Source organism: Ammospiza nelsoni, chromosome 1, assembly GCF_027579445.1.
Source record: "Ammospiza nelsoni isolate bAmmNel1 chromosome 1, bAmmNel1.pri, whole genome shotgun sequence".
NCBI classification, from domain to species: Eukaryota; Metazoa; Chordata; class Aves; order Passeriformes; family Passerellidae; genus Ammospiza; species Ammospiza nelsoni.
The window spans coordinates 59,629,615-59,646,869 of record NC_080633.1 but is presented as its reverse complement, the minus strand read 5'-3'; the positions used below and the strand labels follow the sequence as shown (position 1 = coordinate 59,646,869).

General features: G+C 44.2%; 2 protein-coding genes across 2 annotated transcripts; both read left to right on the top strand.

Annotated features, from left to right (window-relative positions):
* Positions 1-1,042: 1,042 nt before the first annotated feature.
* LOC132073191 (probable 2-ketogluconate reductase) lies at positions 1,043-5,810 on the top strand. Its single transcript, XM_059472028.1, has 7 exons — positions 1,043-1,134; positions 1,551-1,611; positions 2,106-2,490; positions 3,228-3,399; positions 4,401-4,579; positions 5,074-5,170; positions 5,518-5,810. Exons 3-7 carry the CDS (start codon positions 2,109-2,111, stop codon positions 5,669-5,671), a joined length of 984 nt encoding a protein of 327 aa, XP_059328011.1. The 5' UTR covers positions 1,043-1,134; positions 1,551-1,611; positions 2,106-2,108; the 3' UTR covers positions 5,672-5,810.
* A 192-nt stretch (positions 5,811-6,002) lies between these two features.
* RBFA (ribosome binding factor A) lies at positions 6,003-14,654 on the top strand. Its single transcript, XM_059472001.1, has 7 exons — positions 6,003-6,417; positions 7,410-7,452; positions 8,050-8,226; positions 9,486-9,598; positions 11,071-11,155; positions 12,824-12,894; positions 13,921-14,654. The coding sequence occupies exons 1-7, from the start codon at positions 6,308-6,310 to the stop codon at positions 14,312-14,314; spliced, it is 993 nt and encodes a 330-aa protein (XP_059327984.1). The 5' UTR covers positions 6,003-6,307; the 3' UTR covers positions 14,315-14,654.
* Positions 14,655-17,255: the final 2,601 nt, after the last annotated feature.

The following is a 17,255-nucleotide window of genomic DNA, read 5'->3' as shown; positions in this document are numbered from 1 at the left end:
TCTTGTGGGATCCCATCTGGAATGCTGCATCCAGCCCTGGGGTCCTCAGCACGAAAAAGATGTGAACCTATTGAAGTGGGTCCAGGGAAGCCACTAAGTTATCACAGGGTTGGAGAACCTCTACTATGAAGACAAAATGGGAGGGTTGGCATTGTTCAGCCTGGAGAAGAGAAGGCTCAGAGGAGAGCCTATAGCAACCTTACAGTAGCTAAAGGGGGACTGCAAGAGAGCTGGAGAGGCACTCTTCACAAGTAGTGATAGAACAAGGGGAATGGCCTTCAATTGAAGGAGAGTAGGTTTAGGTTAGGTAGTACAATGGGGAAGATTAGGAAGAAATTGTCCTCTTTGAGGATAATGAGGCAACAGAACAGGTTGAGCAGAGAAGTTGTAGATGCCCCATCCCTACCAATGTTCAAGACCAGGTTGGATGGGGCTCTGAGCAACATGGTCTAGGTGAAAGGTGTCCCTGCCTGTGGCAGGGGGTTTGGAAATAGATAGGCTTTAAGGTCCATTCCAACCCAAAACCATTCTGTGATTCTATGATACAGACCAAGTAACCTTGTCAGAAAAATTCTCACATATTCTCAGCTGAAGTTGGCACAGCACTGTCTGTAGCTGACCTTACATCTCAGGTGTCCAAGCACCTGAGCCTGCCCCAGCTGCTTAGCTCTCAAAGAGAGATTTTTAGGGTATTCCTAGAATCATATAGGTTGGAAAAGACCTTCATTTGTACAGTGAGAGCTGTCACTGGTGTCGGTTGGTCAGAGACAACTCTTCATCTTATGTAGACTCATATGCACAGCATGTAATGATCAGCAGAAAAGCCAGACCACGTCCAGTTTTTAAAGACAGTATGGAAAACACAGCGCGCAGGACGTTAACGCAAAATCCCGACTGTACTGAAATCACGAACAGCACAGAAACACTCCTACAAAAACACACAATCACTCATGAGCTCCCCTTGCTCTCTCTCCAACGCATCGGGGTGCCCGTGCCGTGCCCTGGCGCCGCCTCTTCTCCCCGCCGGCCGCGCAGGCTGCCCGGGCGGGGTGCGGGCGGCCGGGCCGTGCCCGCCTCGGCGGCCGCTCCCGCTCCGCCCCGCGGTGCGCAGGGAGCGGCGGGCACGGCCGGCGGGTGAGTGCGAGCGGCACGGCGGGACCGCGCCGGGACCCCCTGTGCCGAGCGGGGACAGGGTCCGGGCCCCGCGGGCGGCCCCGGGGGCAGCACCGGGCCTGAGGGCGCGGGGGCTCTGCCCGGGCTGGCAGCGGGAGGGATCTCGCCCGTTCCCAGCCGTCCTTCAGGGCTGGACAGAGCCCGCGGCCGCCCTCCAGCTCCCTCCTATCTTTAGTCCTGCCGGGACAGGGGAAAGCGCTCCGCCCTCCCTGGGCAGGGAGAACTTGCCGGGACACCGCGCTCCGGGGCGGGTGGCCGGGGCACAGAAGGGGGAGCTGGCCCGGCGGTGCCGGGGCGGGAGCACTGCCTCTCGCAATGAAGTGCGGCGTGAGGGGGTCTCGGCTTTAACCTGAGATCACAGCCTTGGCTCTTTGCAGAGTCAGCAGAGTGAGGAGTGAAGAGTTGGCAAAGCACTGAAGGAGACTGAAGAAAGAAAGGGTAAATTTACATTCATGGGTAACTCCAAAGTTCATAATTGACAATTTATAGCGCTGTTACATTAAATGAGATTTTTACTGAGATAATCTCATCAATGATAATTGCTTAGTATAATTGCAGAAGTGGCAGAATTTGCAGACAAAAGATACCTTTCCACTCACACGACCGCATTCTTAAATTATGAAGACTTTGGCTTTAAATATTGAACATTGAACAGGAGTAACAACTGGTTACTCATTTGTGTAAGTGTTAGCATACTTGGTATGTCAGAAATGTTTTCTTGTTAACAAGATTATATAGAAATTGAACATCCTTCTGAATAACACAGGGAGAAACCAAAAGACTTCTGCATGTGTGAGTGATTATCTTTAGCCAAATCCTTCATCAAGTGAGAAAACAGCACATAATTGAGCCAATCAATTTCTGGTTTTTAGAAAAAAATGTAAAATGGATCTCTTCAGATCATGCCCTTTTGGTTGTCTTTGCTTTTGTAGGGCATGGAGAGTCAGGAACTGCCTTATGTGCTAGTTGACTGTATAGGAGGGAGACTTGGAGTATATAAAGACCATCTTGGATTTCTGAAGAAACGTTTTCATCTCATCACCATGAAAGAATATCTTGAAAACAAGACACTTCTCAGCAAAAAGATCAGAGCTATCTATGTGTGGTATCACAAACCAGCTATTAATGAAGAGCTGCTCCAGAGCTTGCCTAACTTGAAGGTAGTTGCAAGTGCTGGAGTGGGAATAGATCACTTGGATCTGAAACTCCTCTCCAGCTATGGTGTGAAGGTGTCCAATACTCCATTTGTTGTTTCCACTGACACTGCAGACATGGGGATGGCTTTGATGCTGGCATCTTCCAGGAGACTTGTGGAAGGTAATAACTTAAATGATCTTAGTTTTTTCATAGAAAAGATTACTTCAAAACATGCAGAAAATGTGTGCTGATGCAAAAGTAAGCTTAACACTAGAAATATGGGAAATAGGGGCAAAGGAAGAAGTTAAGACAAATCTGTCTTGTTGACAATAACTGGCATCCTATTTCCAAACTGGCATATTGGCAAGGTAGAGTTGTTCCTTCTCTGGACAGTTCTAAATTCAGGCCTCTTCTCCCTCAGCCCACAGCCACTTGTTCATTGTACTTGTTCATTGCAGTCTTGCTTTTCAGGTTGCAATAAAAGGGGATTAAAAGAATGTATTCTCAAGGAGGTTTGAAGCCTGTCTTTGCCAAGCTGCCATGTATCTGAGTCATTATGAACAAGAAATCTGCCCACCATGCTCTGTGTTTCTTTTCCCTGCCAACCCTGGTATATCTGCAAGGAGGCTGGGAATCAGAAGCCCTTACTGCTGCTTTGGCCTTACCTTCCTTGCTTCCTTTCTTGCCAAAGAGAGGCTGGGTATGTTTCTCTCCTGAGCAAGAAATCAGTGTCAGCAGTCCTGTGTACAGTGCAGCATTACTCACTTATTGTCCAGAAACAATACATTACATGACGATACATTACTGCTTCTGTGCTTCTGCCTAGTCCTATGATAAAAAGTGTGTGTGTGTGGGGGGAAGTAGCCAGATGCTGGAACATCCTTTAGATTACATAATTCTTCTTTTGCTCTTCCAAGGCCATGAGATGGCGGTCTCCCCTAACACAGAGTATTTCCCCGTTGACTGGCTGGGGGTTGAGGTTTCTGGAGCAACCCTGGGAATCCTGGGAATGGGCAAAATTGGTTACAAAGTGGCTGAAAGAGCCAAAGCCTTTGAAATGAAGATTTTGTACCACAACAGAAATCAGAGGTAAAGCTTGTTGCAGTTCTAAGGCAACTCTATTTTGTCGCTCCTTTTATGTGTTATTTGTACTTTTCGCTGTGCTTTCACTTTTTACAGTGCTCTTTATTTTAAGTGGAAAAGTACATACACATATTCCAAGATGGTCGTTAATTTCCCAAATTTTACAGAATGAAAGTCAGGAAGGAATGGGAAAGATATAATTCATGGTTCTCCCTGTTAGTTGGGGCTCCTGACTTCTTGCTGCCATGGTGGTGACATTGCAATGGACTGGAAAGGAGAAAACTGGCAGGACTTAACTCCTGTGATTTCAGTGAGGCAGGGATTCAGGCAGAGAAATCTCACCCTTCCAAAGCCACGTGACAATATAAAGCCAGACTTGCCAGTCTGTTTGCTGTCTTCTAGATGAGGTGTATCTGCCCTGTGCCCTTGTGTTCCCATCAGGCCCATTCCATTCTTTTCTTTTGTGGGAATTTGATGAGAGCCAGCCAACCTCATCCTGATACCGATCGAGTGTGCCAGCAGGTTCTGCAGCGTGTGGTTTCAGCGAACCAGCACTGATGCGCAGCACAATCAGGCTGTTGCTGACATAGATTTGGGAAGATTTAATCCCTGCCCTGTCTTGTCTGTTTCCTCATTTTCACATTACTTACTTAAATTAATTGATTTTCACAAGACATCAGTCTCGCTTTTGGGTAGGAAAAGAATCCCTAGCACAGAAATTGTGACAAATATGCATTTGGTTTATCATTTATTCAGTGTATTTATGTGATACCCATTTCTTACTTTCCATCCCCACCATACTGCACATTTGTGTACAGTTCACTTGGTATTGTGGGAAATAGCTTGATCTTTTTTTTACTGAGTTTCAGACAAGCAGCTAACCGCTTTGAACTACACAGCAAAGATAAAGATACATTTAAAGATAAATAAATATTTTCTCTACTGGTGATTTGACATTTCCCTTGTTTCTTGCTACTGCAGTTTAATTTTGGGATTTTTTCCTTCAGAAAAAAGGAAGAAGAAAGTGCTGTTGGAGCTATTTACTGTAAGAAGATAGATGATTTGCTCCAGCAGTCAGATTTTGTATTATTGGCTGCAACCCTAACTCCACAGACACACAAAATGATTGGGAAGAGGGAGCTGGAGCTGATGAAACCCACTGCTACTCTTATTAATATCAGCAGAGGTAAGGTGCAGAATAAACAAAACTGCATTAAAGTTTGGTGGCATGACAAGTCCTGGGAAAACCTCCAATATAGAGGCTGTCCCTCTGAAATTTTCTGTAAATTTTCTGATTATTAGTTTATTTAGACACCCATGGTCATATCTCAGTAAAATATTTAAGTGTTCCCATAATAATGAGAAAGTAGACATCTGAAATGTTAGTGACCTTGGAGTGTTAGAAGCTCATGTGTATCTATATATCTCCTACTTAAGCTTTTTATTTATTTAATGCAATGTTGCTGCTCACACACATTAGGGTGGCACAGCCCACCCTGACACCTGGCACTCGGTTTCATTCTGCTAATTCCCTGATGCACATACCCAGGCTTCCCACTCCCACTCCACTGCTGCTTCTGCACTGTGACCCTAGCCTGCCCTGCTGTTTGCCTCACCACTTCACCCAAAAGAATACGGAGAGGACATGAAAATAAACATATCCTTCTTACTGTACCCCAGGTCTGATAGTGGATCAGGATGCTTTGGTGGAAGCCCTTCAAAACAAAGTTATTAAGGCAGCTGCTCTGGATGTGACATATCCTGAACCTTTGCCAAGGTAGGACATGTATTTATGTTAAAAATAAAAGGGTGTATGTGTGATGTTCAAACTTGAGTAAAATTTTGTTAATAGGAGTATATGAAGTATGTGCACTGGTCCTGCTGAAACTTTGTCCCTAATCCTGTTTCAGCCAAATAAAATTCACACTTACTTATTTGGAGTATTTGTTGCATAAAACCCCACCACGCTGGGCAGCACTTTGAACTCCTCTGAATATACGTGGGTCATGCAATTAGGTTTTGTTTTATTTTTAATTATTATTTTCCCTGGCGGCCTGCAATACTGATGAAATACTGATGAGTGTGCTGTGAGTGACTAGTTCAGCATTTCTTTTCCTCTCCCAGGGATCACCCCTTGTTAAAGCTGAAGAATGTTATAATAACTCCTCACATCGGAAGTGCCACCAAGAAGACGCGCTGGGTTATGATGGAGGAAATGGCAGAGAGCATAGAGGCAGGCCTAGTGGGTCTTCCTATCCCTCGTGAGGTGCTGCCCTGAGCAGCTTGCATTTAGGATTAATGCCATCAGTGCAGAAGCAGCAATTTGATCACTTTTCATGTAGTTACTTCATGTAATTTCATGTTATGCAGATAAAATATATAAATCACAGGTTCAATTTATTTAATATCCAGCAGCAGTTCTGTGTGGAAAACTGCAGTGTTTTGTCTTGATCTTCAATGGAAAAGTCCGGAGCACCGAGTCTTGCCTCAATGTTATCTACTTTCCTCGGATCCCCTTACAGCTGTCCGCCGATGCAGCAGCGAATTGAAGGACATGTAAATGGTGCCTTAGAGGGACCGCCCGGCACAGCCACAAGCGCAGCCGGCGTGTCGGGGCGGCTCCTGCCGCTGCTCCGGCAGCAATCCCGGCCCTTGGGTGCGTGCTCCCGCCGCGGGCCGGGGAGGGAGCCAGGGTCTGAGTGTGTGCGAGCCCTGCCCAGCCTGAGGGCGGCTCGGCCTCTCTCCCTCCTTCCCTCTCTCCTTCCTTCCTTCCCTCCCTCTCCGGGACCGGCCGGGACACCCGCAGCCGCGGGCCCGGGCCTCCGTGCCGGCAGGGGGAGCCGCAGCCGGAGCCTGAGGCACAGCCGGAGCGGAGGTGGGAGCTCCCCGGGCCGGGCCGCGGGCTAGGGCAGCAATGTGGGGCGCCCGGGTGGCCGTGGTGCCGCTGTGCTGCCGGGCCCTCCGCAGCTCCGTCGCCCTGGGCGGCTCCAGGAACTTGCTGCGGAAAATGCTACGCAAGAATAAGTAGGTGCGGGGCCCTGCCGGCGTGGGCTGTGGGCGCTGGGGCAAGGGGAGTCAGAGGGGTGTGAGGCTCGGGCGCTCCCGGCACCGCGGAGGGGAGAGAGACACCGACCCCGAGCCGCCGATCTGAACTGGTCGGCAGCGGCTGAACTTGTGCCCAGGGGACCAAGAAGGCCAATGGCCCTGGCCTCTACCAGCAGTAGTGTGTCCTGCAGGACCGGGCCACTGATCGTCCCTCGGTGCTCTGTACTCTGGGTGAGGCCACACCTCGGGTGCTGTGTCCAATTCCGGGCCCCTCTGTACGGGAAAGACATCGAGATGCTGGAGCATGTCCAGTGAAGGGCAGCGGTGAAGAGTCTGGAGCACAAGTCCTGTGAGGAGCAGCTGAGAGAGCTGGGGGTGTTCAGCCTGGGGAAAAAGAGACTCGGGGGGACCTTATCACTCTCTACAACTGCCTGAAAGGAGGGTGTAGCCAGGTGGGAGTAAGTCTTTTCTCCCAAGAAACAAGCGACAGGACAGAAGAAATGGCCTCAAGTTGCACTAAGGGACATTTAGACTGTATATTGCAAGAAATTTCTTCACTGAAAGGGAGGAATGGTCAAGCAATAGAACAGGATCCCCAAGAAAAGTGGTGTAATCACTGCCTCAGGAAGCGTTCAGAAAACGTGTAGAAGTGGTGCTTAGAGACATGGTTTAGTGCTGGACTTGTCAGTGCTGGGTTAACCATGGGACTGATGATCTTAGCCCTGTTTTTGAACCTTAATGATTCTCTGAATCTAAAGAAACCTGAGAGCTGTTGTTTTCCACCCCCTTCCCATCTATGTGCAGCTTCAGCTGTGGGTGGGAAGAATTGCTCCCTGCACCCCAGCTGTGAGGATAGCGACTTGTATGGGTGTTGTGTCCTTTCGGGCAGGTGGAATATTAATTACACAGAGAATCCTTATTTCTCTGAGCTAATGAAAGATAAGGCTGATTTCCTTTCCTTTTCCCAAAAGAAAGAAGTACTGGTATGACAGCCCTACCCTGGGATCACAAACGGTAAGTGCAAGCTCTGAAGGCGATTTGTTTATTTGTGCCAGGAGGAACAGACTTGTGTTTCTGCCATTGATTCTAACTTTGAAGCATTTTCTGATGGAGAAATAGCAGGATTTTGTGAGCAAAGAGTAGGGCTCCAGTCTGACTGTGACAGGATTGTCATTCAGCTTCATCCTTGCCAGCATCAATGCTCTCTTGCACACTCCTGAGTACTGATTCAAGTTAAAACTTCTATTCATAGAAGTTAGTTTAATGAAATTTTTTTTAATGTTTGCTTTTCAAACAAGCAAAACTTTTCAGTTTTGCTTGCTGTATTTCAGTCATGCATGCTGTATTTGAGAAAACAGATCTATGGAGCTTCATAACTTGCTACAAAATACACAAAGAACTTTAGAAACTTTGACTGTAGTACACAAATGTCAGAGATTTTGTGAACAGAAGTATTCTATATTGAAACACTTGATATGTAGGACTTATATAAAGCCTTCACAGCTGCAATAATGAAATAAGAGCATACTTCGTAAAGTGCATGAAACTGTATATAGTTGCCTAATAAAGTGTGTAACTACTGTTTAATGTGTTGTTTGTTTCTTTTTATAGTTGTATAAACCAACCAAGTTGGACTTTTTAAAGAAAAATGACCTTACAAAAACAAGGAAAGAAGACAATGTGCGCTGCAGAGTCTTGAATGGGCTTATTCATAAAGCTGTGTTAGAGATGGCCACTACCTGTGAAGTCAGTCAAGAATTTTATGATCTCAAGCTGGAAATCTGCAAGGCAAGTGCCAAGGCTACAGCTTGTGCTGAGCCACTCTGATTACGTTGTGAGGTTGGCATGGATGTGCCAAAGGAGCTCCCCTGGGTGTTGTGATGTGTGCCAAGAGGAGTTTTACAATATTGCTTCTGATGTGGCAGAGTGCAGCAATCTGGCACAGGAGTACACATGAGCAGAGCTTTGCCTCTGTAGTTCCTGACTTAGGAGACCTTTGCCACTCTAATGCAAATGCAACTCAGGCCAATTCAATGATGATTCTCATGATATGACTTTTTCCCCTATTACTCAGACATAAACTCTTTGTCTTGCCCTTTCAGAAGGAGGAACATGGTTTTACGAACATAAGTGTATCTTTCCAAGAATCTGTTCTTCTTGTAGCTGTGTGAGAGTTGTCACCTGCTTGTGTCACTCCCCAGCAATGTTATTGGCAGAAGACCTAAGTGATGCATGAGATTAGTTCAAAAAAGAGGCCAAGCCTAAGAAAATGTCATTGTCAAGCCAGATCTGAGAAAGAATTGAGATTTGTATGTAATTTTATCTAGCGATGTCATAATTTGTGGATTTGAAAGGGAAGTTAGAGTTCTGATACAGGAACTAAGTCTGTCTCTGCATTCTTTTTTGTTGTCTGCAGTTTTTATCATCTACATTTGCTGTTCTATAAAGATTAAATTATGCCAGTGTCTGGTTTAAAAGCTTGGTGGACTTAACTTTGATATTAGAAGCATGGAAAATGATACCTCATGGCTGCATCTATGACAAAAGGGTTGTCATTCATTACTAAAATAGATGTTTTTTCCAGCTGAATTCATTCTATTGTCAGACAAGCATTCAAAACTACATGGACAAGATGAGTCTTTCGGCAGTATATGTGCAGCATCCTTCACAGAGTATTTCTGTCTCACTAGAGCTTGTCTCAGATCAAATGTCTGCATGTGAAAATGCTGGCTGGTTGTGGGCAAGACAGTTCTTTCAGGAGGCATTGCTGTAAATTAAACGACTTATAACGTGAGAGATGGAAAGAAACAGCCTTCTTCCCAATACAATACAGATTTAATAGCTGCACAGTGTTTGTGCTGCACTGGGACATGACTGGGCGTAGATCAGTCCTGATTTACTCATAACCTGATTCTGGTCTGATATCATCACTTCTGTTATCAAAAGACATTTTCTATTAGGGCCTCTGCAATCCGTCACAGACTTCATTGTATATGAGGTTTGTGTGTACATATATCATCTTAAAGAGAGATTTGCCTCTTCTCTAGGTGTCCCTGTCATCCAACTTTTCAGCGTGCCGTGTGTACTGGAACCCTGCTTCCACTGTGGAGAAGGACAGTTACGTTGAAAGTGTGCTGCGAAAGAGTGCTCCACGTATTCGGTACTGCTGGGAGATAGACAGGCCCCTTCCTCATCCAGAGCCATTTCTTCAGGACTTCTGACAGTCTAGACCTGACCTATGGGGATGCCTTAGGTTTTTAGATACTTGGAGTAGAGCATCTCATCATCTCTGTGATGAACCTCACAGGGAAGGGTGGCTGTGTCAGACCAGCTGTGTGATCTTTTGCTGGAGCACAGCTGGCTTTTTTGGCTTCTGTGCTTTCCCAGGGCAGGAGTGTGTCAAGCAGAAAGCAAGAGGAGTGTGGCACAGGTCTCACTCCTGTGTCCTCGTGGTGGTGGCTTATTACAGTGAATCCACGATGTAACGCATGACAGAACTCCCTTCTGGTCATCAGACAACAGCCTCGTTTATTGTGTCTGGCCCCCTTTTATCCCATTCCAAACTCCTGGGTCGAGACAGCTCATTGGTCTGTCTGTGCCCCCAGACTCTGAACCAGTGAGATGCCTGCATCCTAGGAGAGTTCCCTTTAGCTGTGAGCTTCTGTCAGTCAGCCCAGAGGCTGCTCCCTGGAGCTGAGCTGTGCTGCTTATTGTGACTTGATCAATACTACTGCAACAGTGGCTGGCCAGGCTGTGCGGGACAGGAGCCCAGGATGGGATGCTGTACAGGGGACTGACAGCTGCAAGGATCTCCTTGCAGATTCACTGGGCAGTTCTGATTGCTGGGGATGATTTAGGCCTCCAGAAAAGGATGACTGTTATTACAGTAGTTCTTCACAATACTGATACCAAAAAACCCCCCAAATTGAGAATGTATTGTGATGCTTTCCCTCATTTTTCCAACACAGAGTCCAGTGATTTTTCATGGTATCATTGAGATTTTTGTCTCTTCCTCCCTTTCCTTGGCTTTCCCTCTGCTATCCAGGCAGTCTGTGGGAAGTTCAGGACTTCACCCGTGTGGCAGGTGGCATAGAAGCATACTTGTAAAACCATTTCCTTTGTTCCTGTTTCCATAAGCTGTGTAATTCCTGCTCCAGCACAATGCTCTCTTCTACTCCACAGCTTCCACTCTTTAAGAAGGAAAGTTGCTCCTGGGAAGAAGAGAAGGGGACCCCTGTCAATCCTTCCTACAGCTAGCATGTAGGATAAGTTGTCTTGCCCTGCTCTGAGGGCTGTATCCCCCACTGCTCTTATCCCTACAGAGGGGATAAGGATACCAAATGAAGTGGGGAAAGACCTGTGCCAGACTATGTACACAGATATGGACAAACCTAATATCATGAATACTCAGCTGGACCTGCAGCCGGTAGTTTTCGTATGCCATGCATTCAAAGTTGGGGTTCTACAGTGATGTGTTGCTTAGCATCAACCTGGATAGCTCCTCATCAGACTGAAAGTTTTGCAAGCCATATCTTTAAATGTGCAGTACTGCTGGATTTAATTTAACACCTTTTACTTGTCCTGCAGATGATATACTGATACTCATGCTGGTGAATGCTGTGTTTTTGCCAGGTATCTTCTGAAGAGTCAGCAGATTGTAGGAAATGTACCCCCAGTAGTATTTATAAAAGACAAAGAAGCTGCAGCTGTAAAAGAGGTAAATCTAATCTTTGACTCAGTGTACAAATATAGGCTTAGCAGAGAGCTGATAACTTAGTTGCTCTACCAATTTTCATTAAAAATCAGTCTTTCTCTATAGTTGTGAAAACCATTTTAATAAATAATCTTGAGTAAGATTGATGCCTATATAATATGTAGAAGTATTGTAGGCAGTATCATTAGGCCAGTGAAGAATTTTTAAAGAATTAAATTACCATTTTAAGGAATAATACAGTGCTGCCTGGTGTATATGATTATGGAAATGAGGTTGGAGGAGCTGTTTTCCACATTTCAAATGTTATGTGCTTTTAAAATTCAATTGAAAAACCAGTGATTTTTTAATTTTTATTTTTCCCCCATATCTTTTTCCATCTGTGAATTGTTAAAATGTTTGTAGGGAAGTGCAAATCTTTGCACAGGGGATGTAGGCTTATTCATACTACATTTTTTTCCTTAACTTTTAAAATTGTCTTTACTATTTTATGATTTCTGTCAAGGTGTTGATAGCTTTAAGTAGTTGACATAATACTAGAATACTGATGTTTCCTGGGAATTTGCTATCATTGGACTGTGAAGCGAGATCTCTAACATAGTGAGATTTCCAGGAGAGAAGGATGACACCAATGAGTAGAATTTGATGAGAAATGTCTCCTCAAACTGTTGATGTGAACAGAAGTTGAAAAGAACAGGTTCATGTTTCTGTGCCCTGAAGTGCCTTATTATTTATAATAGTGTTACTGTTACAGCCAGCTACTGTTAGACCCTTATGGGCTCCTGCAGTGTGCATGAGCAGAGCTGGAAGGGATAAAAAGAATTTCAGATTCTCTAGAAATGCAATTAACTGCTTGAACTTTCTGTGATCAGAAAAGTTCTGAGTTTGACAGAAGTAAAAACCCTCTTTATATCACATCTGTCAGGGAATGACACTGGGGAGCAGATAGATGGATCATTTTCTCCCACTTCACAGTTCATCAGATTTGTCAATCCCAGATTCAAATAACACGCTGAACTTGGTTTTTAAGTATTGTAAGTAAAGGGAAAAAATATCCAATTAAACTCTTAGAATAATTCAATTAATTAGAAGGGAATGTAAAGAAAATGTAAAGAAAAGCTGAAATGAAATTTCAAACAAGAGAAATTTTTCATAATTACATATAGTCTGTGAGCACAGCATATAATAATGCATTAATAATACATTAATAATTTGTAGCATTTACTGGTTAGATGCCATGTTAAAAGGGATTTGGGACCTCCATAGTTGCCTGTAAGAGAAATGCAAACTTGCAGAAAGGGAGAAGAGGTGAAAAAAATCTCAGTGTAAGGATGTTATGGAAAAGGATTTGCAAGACTGAGGTAAGAAGAAATAAACCAAAAAAGGTATATGTCAAACAATCCCTAGCCAAGGGATTAATGCACATAAGGCAAAAACCTTTGTAGGAGTCTCTGGATCCACTATTTGACAAAAACATCCCAGGAAAGAAGTATAAGCAATTCCATGTAAAAGAAGGAAAAAGCTGTTTTAAAGTGATTTTGCTAAGTAGTCCAAACATAGAATTGTTTGTTGGATACTTGCCTGTTTCTTATGTAGATGGGAACAAAGTAGATTTAAACAGTGTAGATTTAAATGAAGTAGATTTAAATATGTGTGGCCTTCATGTGTTTACAGGTGGAGGACTTACTGGCAATTGCTGATTTTGGACCTCCAGAAGAAGAAGAATCATCTCAAAATGATTTAAGGTGGGTCTTTTTGGTTCAGAATTGTACGAGTGTCTGTTTTCATCTCTGCTGGTCAACTTAAATTGGGTATTATTTGACATATTTTAATTAGGTCTGTACATTGTTACTCACAGACCTGATACTTGTTCTGGTATTAATATCTTGCTTTTTATGAGCAAAATATATGTAGAACTTCTGAGATTTCAAGCCTTGATGTGTTGATGATAATCAAAATTTTAAAAATGCTCTACAGCAGTAATGTTTGTTTTTGCTGGCAATTGTCTCATGAGGATGAAAATGGCATTTACCAGTACTGCTCTACTTGTCCACTTTGTTCTGATACAAGTTTGGTTTATTATATATGGATTGCAAGTTTACTGATAAATCTCCCTAAATTGATTTAACATTATTCTGTGAGGGATTTTTAACCTTTGAGAGATAGGGCTGAACAACCTATTGGAATAGTGGTTCTGTGCACTGGATGCTCTCAAAGCCAACAGCCTTTGCACCTGTGTGCTGTAGTCTGTTGGTAGAAATGCCTTCTGTGCCTCAGCATCTCACAGGATGGTCCATCAGGTGTGATTCAGAAATCGCTTCCTGTGGGAAGTCATTCCTGTGACAGATTTCCCAAAGGGAAATCTTCCTCTGTGTCTTGGGGAAATAGTCAAGTCCAGCCTAAGGTGTCACATCGCTCTGATGTGTTTTAGACAGAGGCTGCTCCTTCTCACTTCTCGGAAGAGCTGGGAGAAGTCTTGAGCTCCTTGGGTCTCCCAGGTACAATGCTCACCTAGGTACATTTTTTCTCAGAGACTGGCAGTTTCATCTGGCATCTTGTTGCTTTATTGGCTTTCTCCCATTAAATCTGTTGACACAACCTGTCCTTGGATACATGATATGGTGGTATCTCTTCCTTCATAACATAGGGGACACAGAGTGTTAATAAAGTTAAACTGAAAAGTCCAGTTTATTTCTGTGTTACTCAAGTTGTCAAAAATAGAAATATATGTGGGGGAAAACCCAAGCCAATACTTGTTTTCTTTCCCACAGTAAACTCTTCCCTTCAACAACTCAATCTTCAGATTCACCCATGCGGCCTAATCTGTTTGGTGTTGATCATGAACTGCTGAATAAACAGATAATGGACTATAAAAAAATGAAAGTGTCAAGACAGACACAAAGCTTTGTCTGGACAGAGAAGCAGCAGCAGCAGCTTTCTAAGATTCAAAAGAAAATGAAAAAGAAAAAAGCAAAGAATCCTCCTGACGATGATGACGTTACGCCCCAGAAACACTTACTGGACAGATGTGAAGCTGATTACTGGGATGATAACACTGAATCAGCCTCAGACTATGAGCTGCAGGATGAATTACGGGAAGAGGTGAATGAACTGGATGTAGATGATGACAAAACTTTAAGTCAGCCTACTGGTAAAAGGAAATGAAGTGAAAAAGCCACTCTCTTCGAAATGAAGGCTGCCAAGCACAAAAAAAAAGAAGACTGCCATAGCTACTGAAAGATTCATTTTGTACATGTTTACCACTTCCTCATTCAAACGAATAGATTTGCCACATGTGAACAGGTTTGCTAGCACAAAGTATGTAAGAAAAACTGCCATTACTGACATGCTGTTAGGCAGCTTTTAAGCTGCTGCAGTTGAGGGACTTTCAACCAGAAAGCAGTTTTGTAACAAATGATAAAATATACCAATTGGAGCACTGAGTTAAAACTTCTTGCAGTAATGTTGATTTATTTCCAATAAAATTATGGTTTCTATATTGCCATATTTCTTTTATTATTTTTTTTAGTGACCTGTATAAAAGTTACCACTAAGTGATGGTCCTTGTTATTCTGATAGAAGGAAGGAAGAGGGAAGCAAAATAATGACAGTAGTGTTCAGCTTCATCACACAGAGACAAGGACAGGGTCTTCTCTAGAGGACCAGTCTAATGGGGAAACACATCATCCCAATGATGGCCAATAAAGTTACAACCCTGAGGAAAATAAATTTATAGTTGTGCAAGGGGAACTGCATCAGAAAAAAAATTGAGAACTGCTCATCCATTGGGTAAAATCAGGCAAAACATTGTGACTTAGAAAATGTATTAACAACTTGAAAAGCAGAGAAAGAGCAGCGGGGAAGAATGTTCCAGAAATTGAGATCTGAAAATGAATAGGGAATCATATAAAAAGAGAATAAAACTTTCTGACTCAAAGCACATAAAAAATAATAGCAAGAGTGCATAAAGTCAGAAGGCTGCAAGCTTCAAAGAAATTACAATGAACAAGGTAGTAAAAGAGAATTCTACCAGAAATACAGAAAATTTAATTCCAGTAGTTAATGGGGAGGTAAAGAAAATCAACATGGGGAAGGAGGTTGCCCTACAATACAGCAGAACCACAGAATGGTTTGGGTTGGAATAGACCTTAAAGATCATGTAGACCCAAGCCCCTTGCCTGGGCAGGGACATCTTTCGCTGGACCAGGTTGCTCAGAGCCCCGTCCTACCTGACCTTGAACACTTCCAGGAATGGGGCATCTTGGACAAGCTTCTCTGGACAACCTGTGCCAGTGCCTCACCACCCTGAGAGAACAATTTCTTCCTCGTACCTAATCTAAATCTACTCTCTTTTCATTTAAAACTTAAGACTTGTCCTGTCACTACACTTAAAGAACACTGCAATCATCAGTCATAGTCAATGCAGGTGCATTAAAAAAAAAGTCCAGTTTAAATAATTTACTGTCCTGTAATAAGGTCACTTGCCCAGCAGATGAAGGGAATGCAGTGGATGTGTTTTTCTGGGGTTTTGCAAGGCTCTTGGTACTGTACCTCACAGCATCCTTTGGGACATATTTTCCAGCTGTGGGATGAGTGAGTTCATGGTGCACTGGGTGAAGATCTGGCCGAAGGACATCTGGCTGGTGACTGGTCACCAGTGGTGTTCCTCAGGGCTGGTTCTGTTCAATATATTTCTTGGGGATCTGGATGCAGAAATTGAATGCACCATGAGCAAGTTTGCTGATGATTCCAAACTGGGAGGTACTGTTGGCATTCCCAAGGGACAAAAGGCCTTGCAGAGGGATCCAGGTAGCCTGCAGTATTTGAGCAAACATCAGTGACATGAAATGGAACAAGGATAACTGCCAGGTTCTACACATAGGAAGGAGTAATGGCAGGCAAAAGTCTAAATGGGATGAGGAGTGGCTGGAGAGCAGCCCTGCAGGAAGGGTCTGGGGGTGCTGGCTGGCAGGAGGCTCAGCAGAGTCATCCGTGTGTGCCTGGGCAGCCCAGGGGGCAAACCATGTCCTGGCATGGATCAAGGACAGCTTCACCAGCCACTTCAGAGAAGGGATTATCCTGCTGCACTTGGTGTTGGGGTGGCCTCACCCTGAGTGTTGTGTGTACTTCTAGGCCCTACAATTTCAAAAGGATGTGAAGGTCCCGGAATGAATCCAGAGGAAGGCAGCAAAGCTGTGGAAGGGACTGGCAGGGTGTCCTGTGAGGAGCAGCTCAGGGCACTGAGGTTTTCTTGTTTGGAGAGAAGGAGGCAGAGGGGCAACCTCGCTGGTTGTCGGGAGTTTAGTTCAAGCATGGCTTAAAGAAAAAGGCCACGAAGCCATGCAGCTGAGAGAGGAGTAGCAGGTAGCTGTGAAGCAGTTTCAAAGCAGCTTCCAGCCTGACTTCTATAAACAATTAGTCTCTCTCAGGCATCCTTGTATAAGCAATAAAGTTCTCAGGCAGTCTTCCCATAACAAAGGTAACATCCTCTCTGGGAAAAGATGGCACCCTGGGAACAGTTATGGAAGTTTTGGGAACCGTTCGTATCACAGTGAGAACACTGATTTTGTTTGATGTAAACAATCAACGGTATTGTAAAACAAAAGGAGTGGTTAGAGTTTTCTCTGTTAGCCTATCATAAAGCTGTATTTTGGAATATGCATGAAGTTAATTAACACTGTTATTTAAAGTGACTGATCGATCAATAAAGTTGGAGTTCGATGCATTATAGGATGGTCGTTCTCCCCCTCACTTCAACAAATTGGTGACCCCGACGTGATAGCGGACACCACGACGATCGCGGCCATCACGGGGATTGCGAACACCAAAGGATAAGTGAGGAATGGTTCAGGCTCCGAAGCAGCGGGAGCGGCAATAAGCGCGAAATTAAAGCGGAGGAAAAAAGAAAACCGCCGATACGCGCCGTGCCCTGGCGACCATAATTAGATGGGCCAGCTGATACGTGCGGCATAGAAGTCTTGGAATACGCTGCTAGGTGAAAGTGCGCACTTAAAAAGAGGTATGGAAAGACAAGCCGCATATGAACTTTTTATTACATTTTTGCAAAAAAGGCAAATTAAGGGTATAGACTTACAGAAAGAATTGC

What these genes read in the sequence shown, in the direction of transcription:
- LOC132073191 (XM_059472028.1), top strand. Translation starts at nt 2,109, where the DNA reads ATGGAGAGTCAGGAACTGCCTTATGTGCTAGTTGACTGTATAGGAGGG. An exon ending in TTCCAGGAGACTTGTGGAAG is followed by an intron (nt 2,491 to 3,227) that starts GTAATAACTTAA and finishes TGCTCTTCCAAG; the next exon opens with GCCATGAGATGGCGGTCTCC. An exon ending in TATCCTGAACCTTTGCCAAG is followed by an intron (nt 5,171 to 5,517) that starts GTAGGACATGTA and finishes TTCCTCTCCCAG; the next exon opens with GGATCACCCCTTGTTAAAGC.
- RBFA (XM_059472001.1), top strand. Translation starts at nt 6,308, where the DNA reads ATGTGGGGCGCCCGGGTGGCCGTGGTGCCGCTGTGCTGCCGGGCCCTC. An exon ending in AAAATGCTACGCAAGAATAA is followed by an intron (nt 6,418 to 7,409) that starts GTAGGTGCGGGG and finishes TTTTCCCAAAAG; the next exon opens with AAAGAAGTACTGGTATGACA. An exon ending in AAGCTGCAGCTGTAAAAGAG is followed by an intron (nt 11,156 to 12,823) that starts GTAAATCTAATC and finishes ATGTGTTTACAG; the next exon opens with GTGGAGGACTTACTGGCAAT.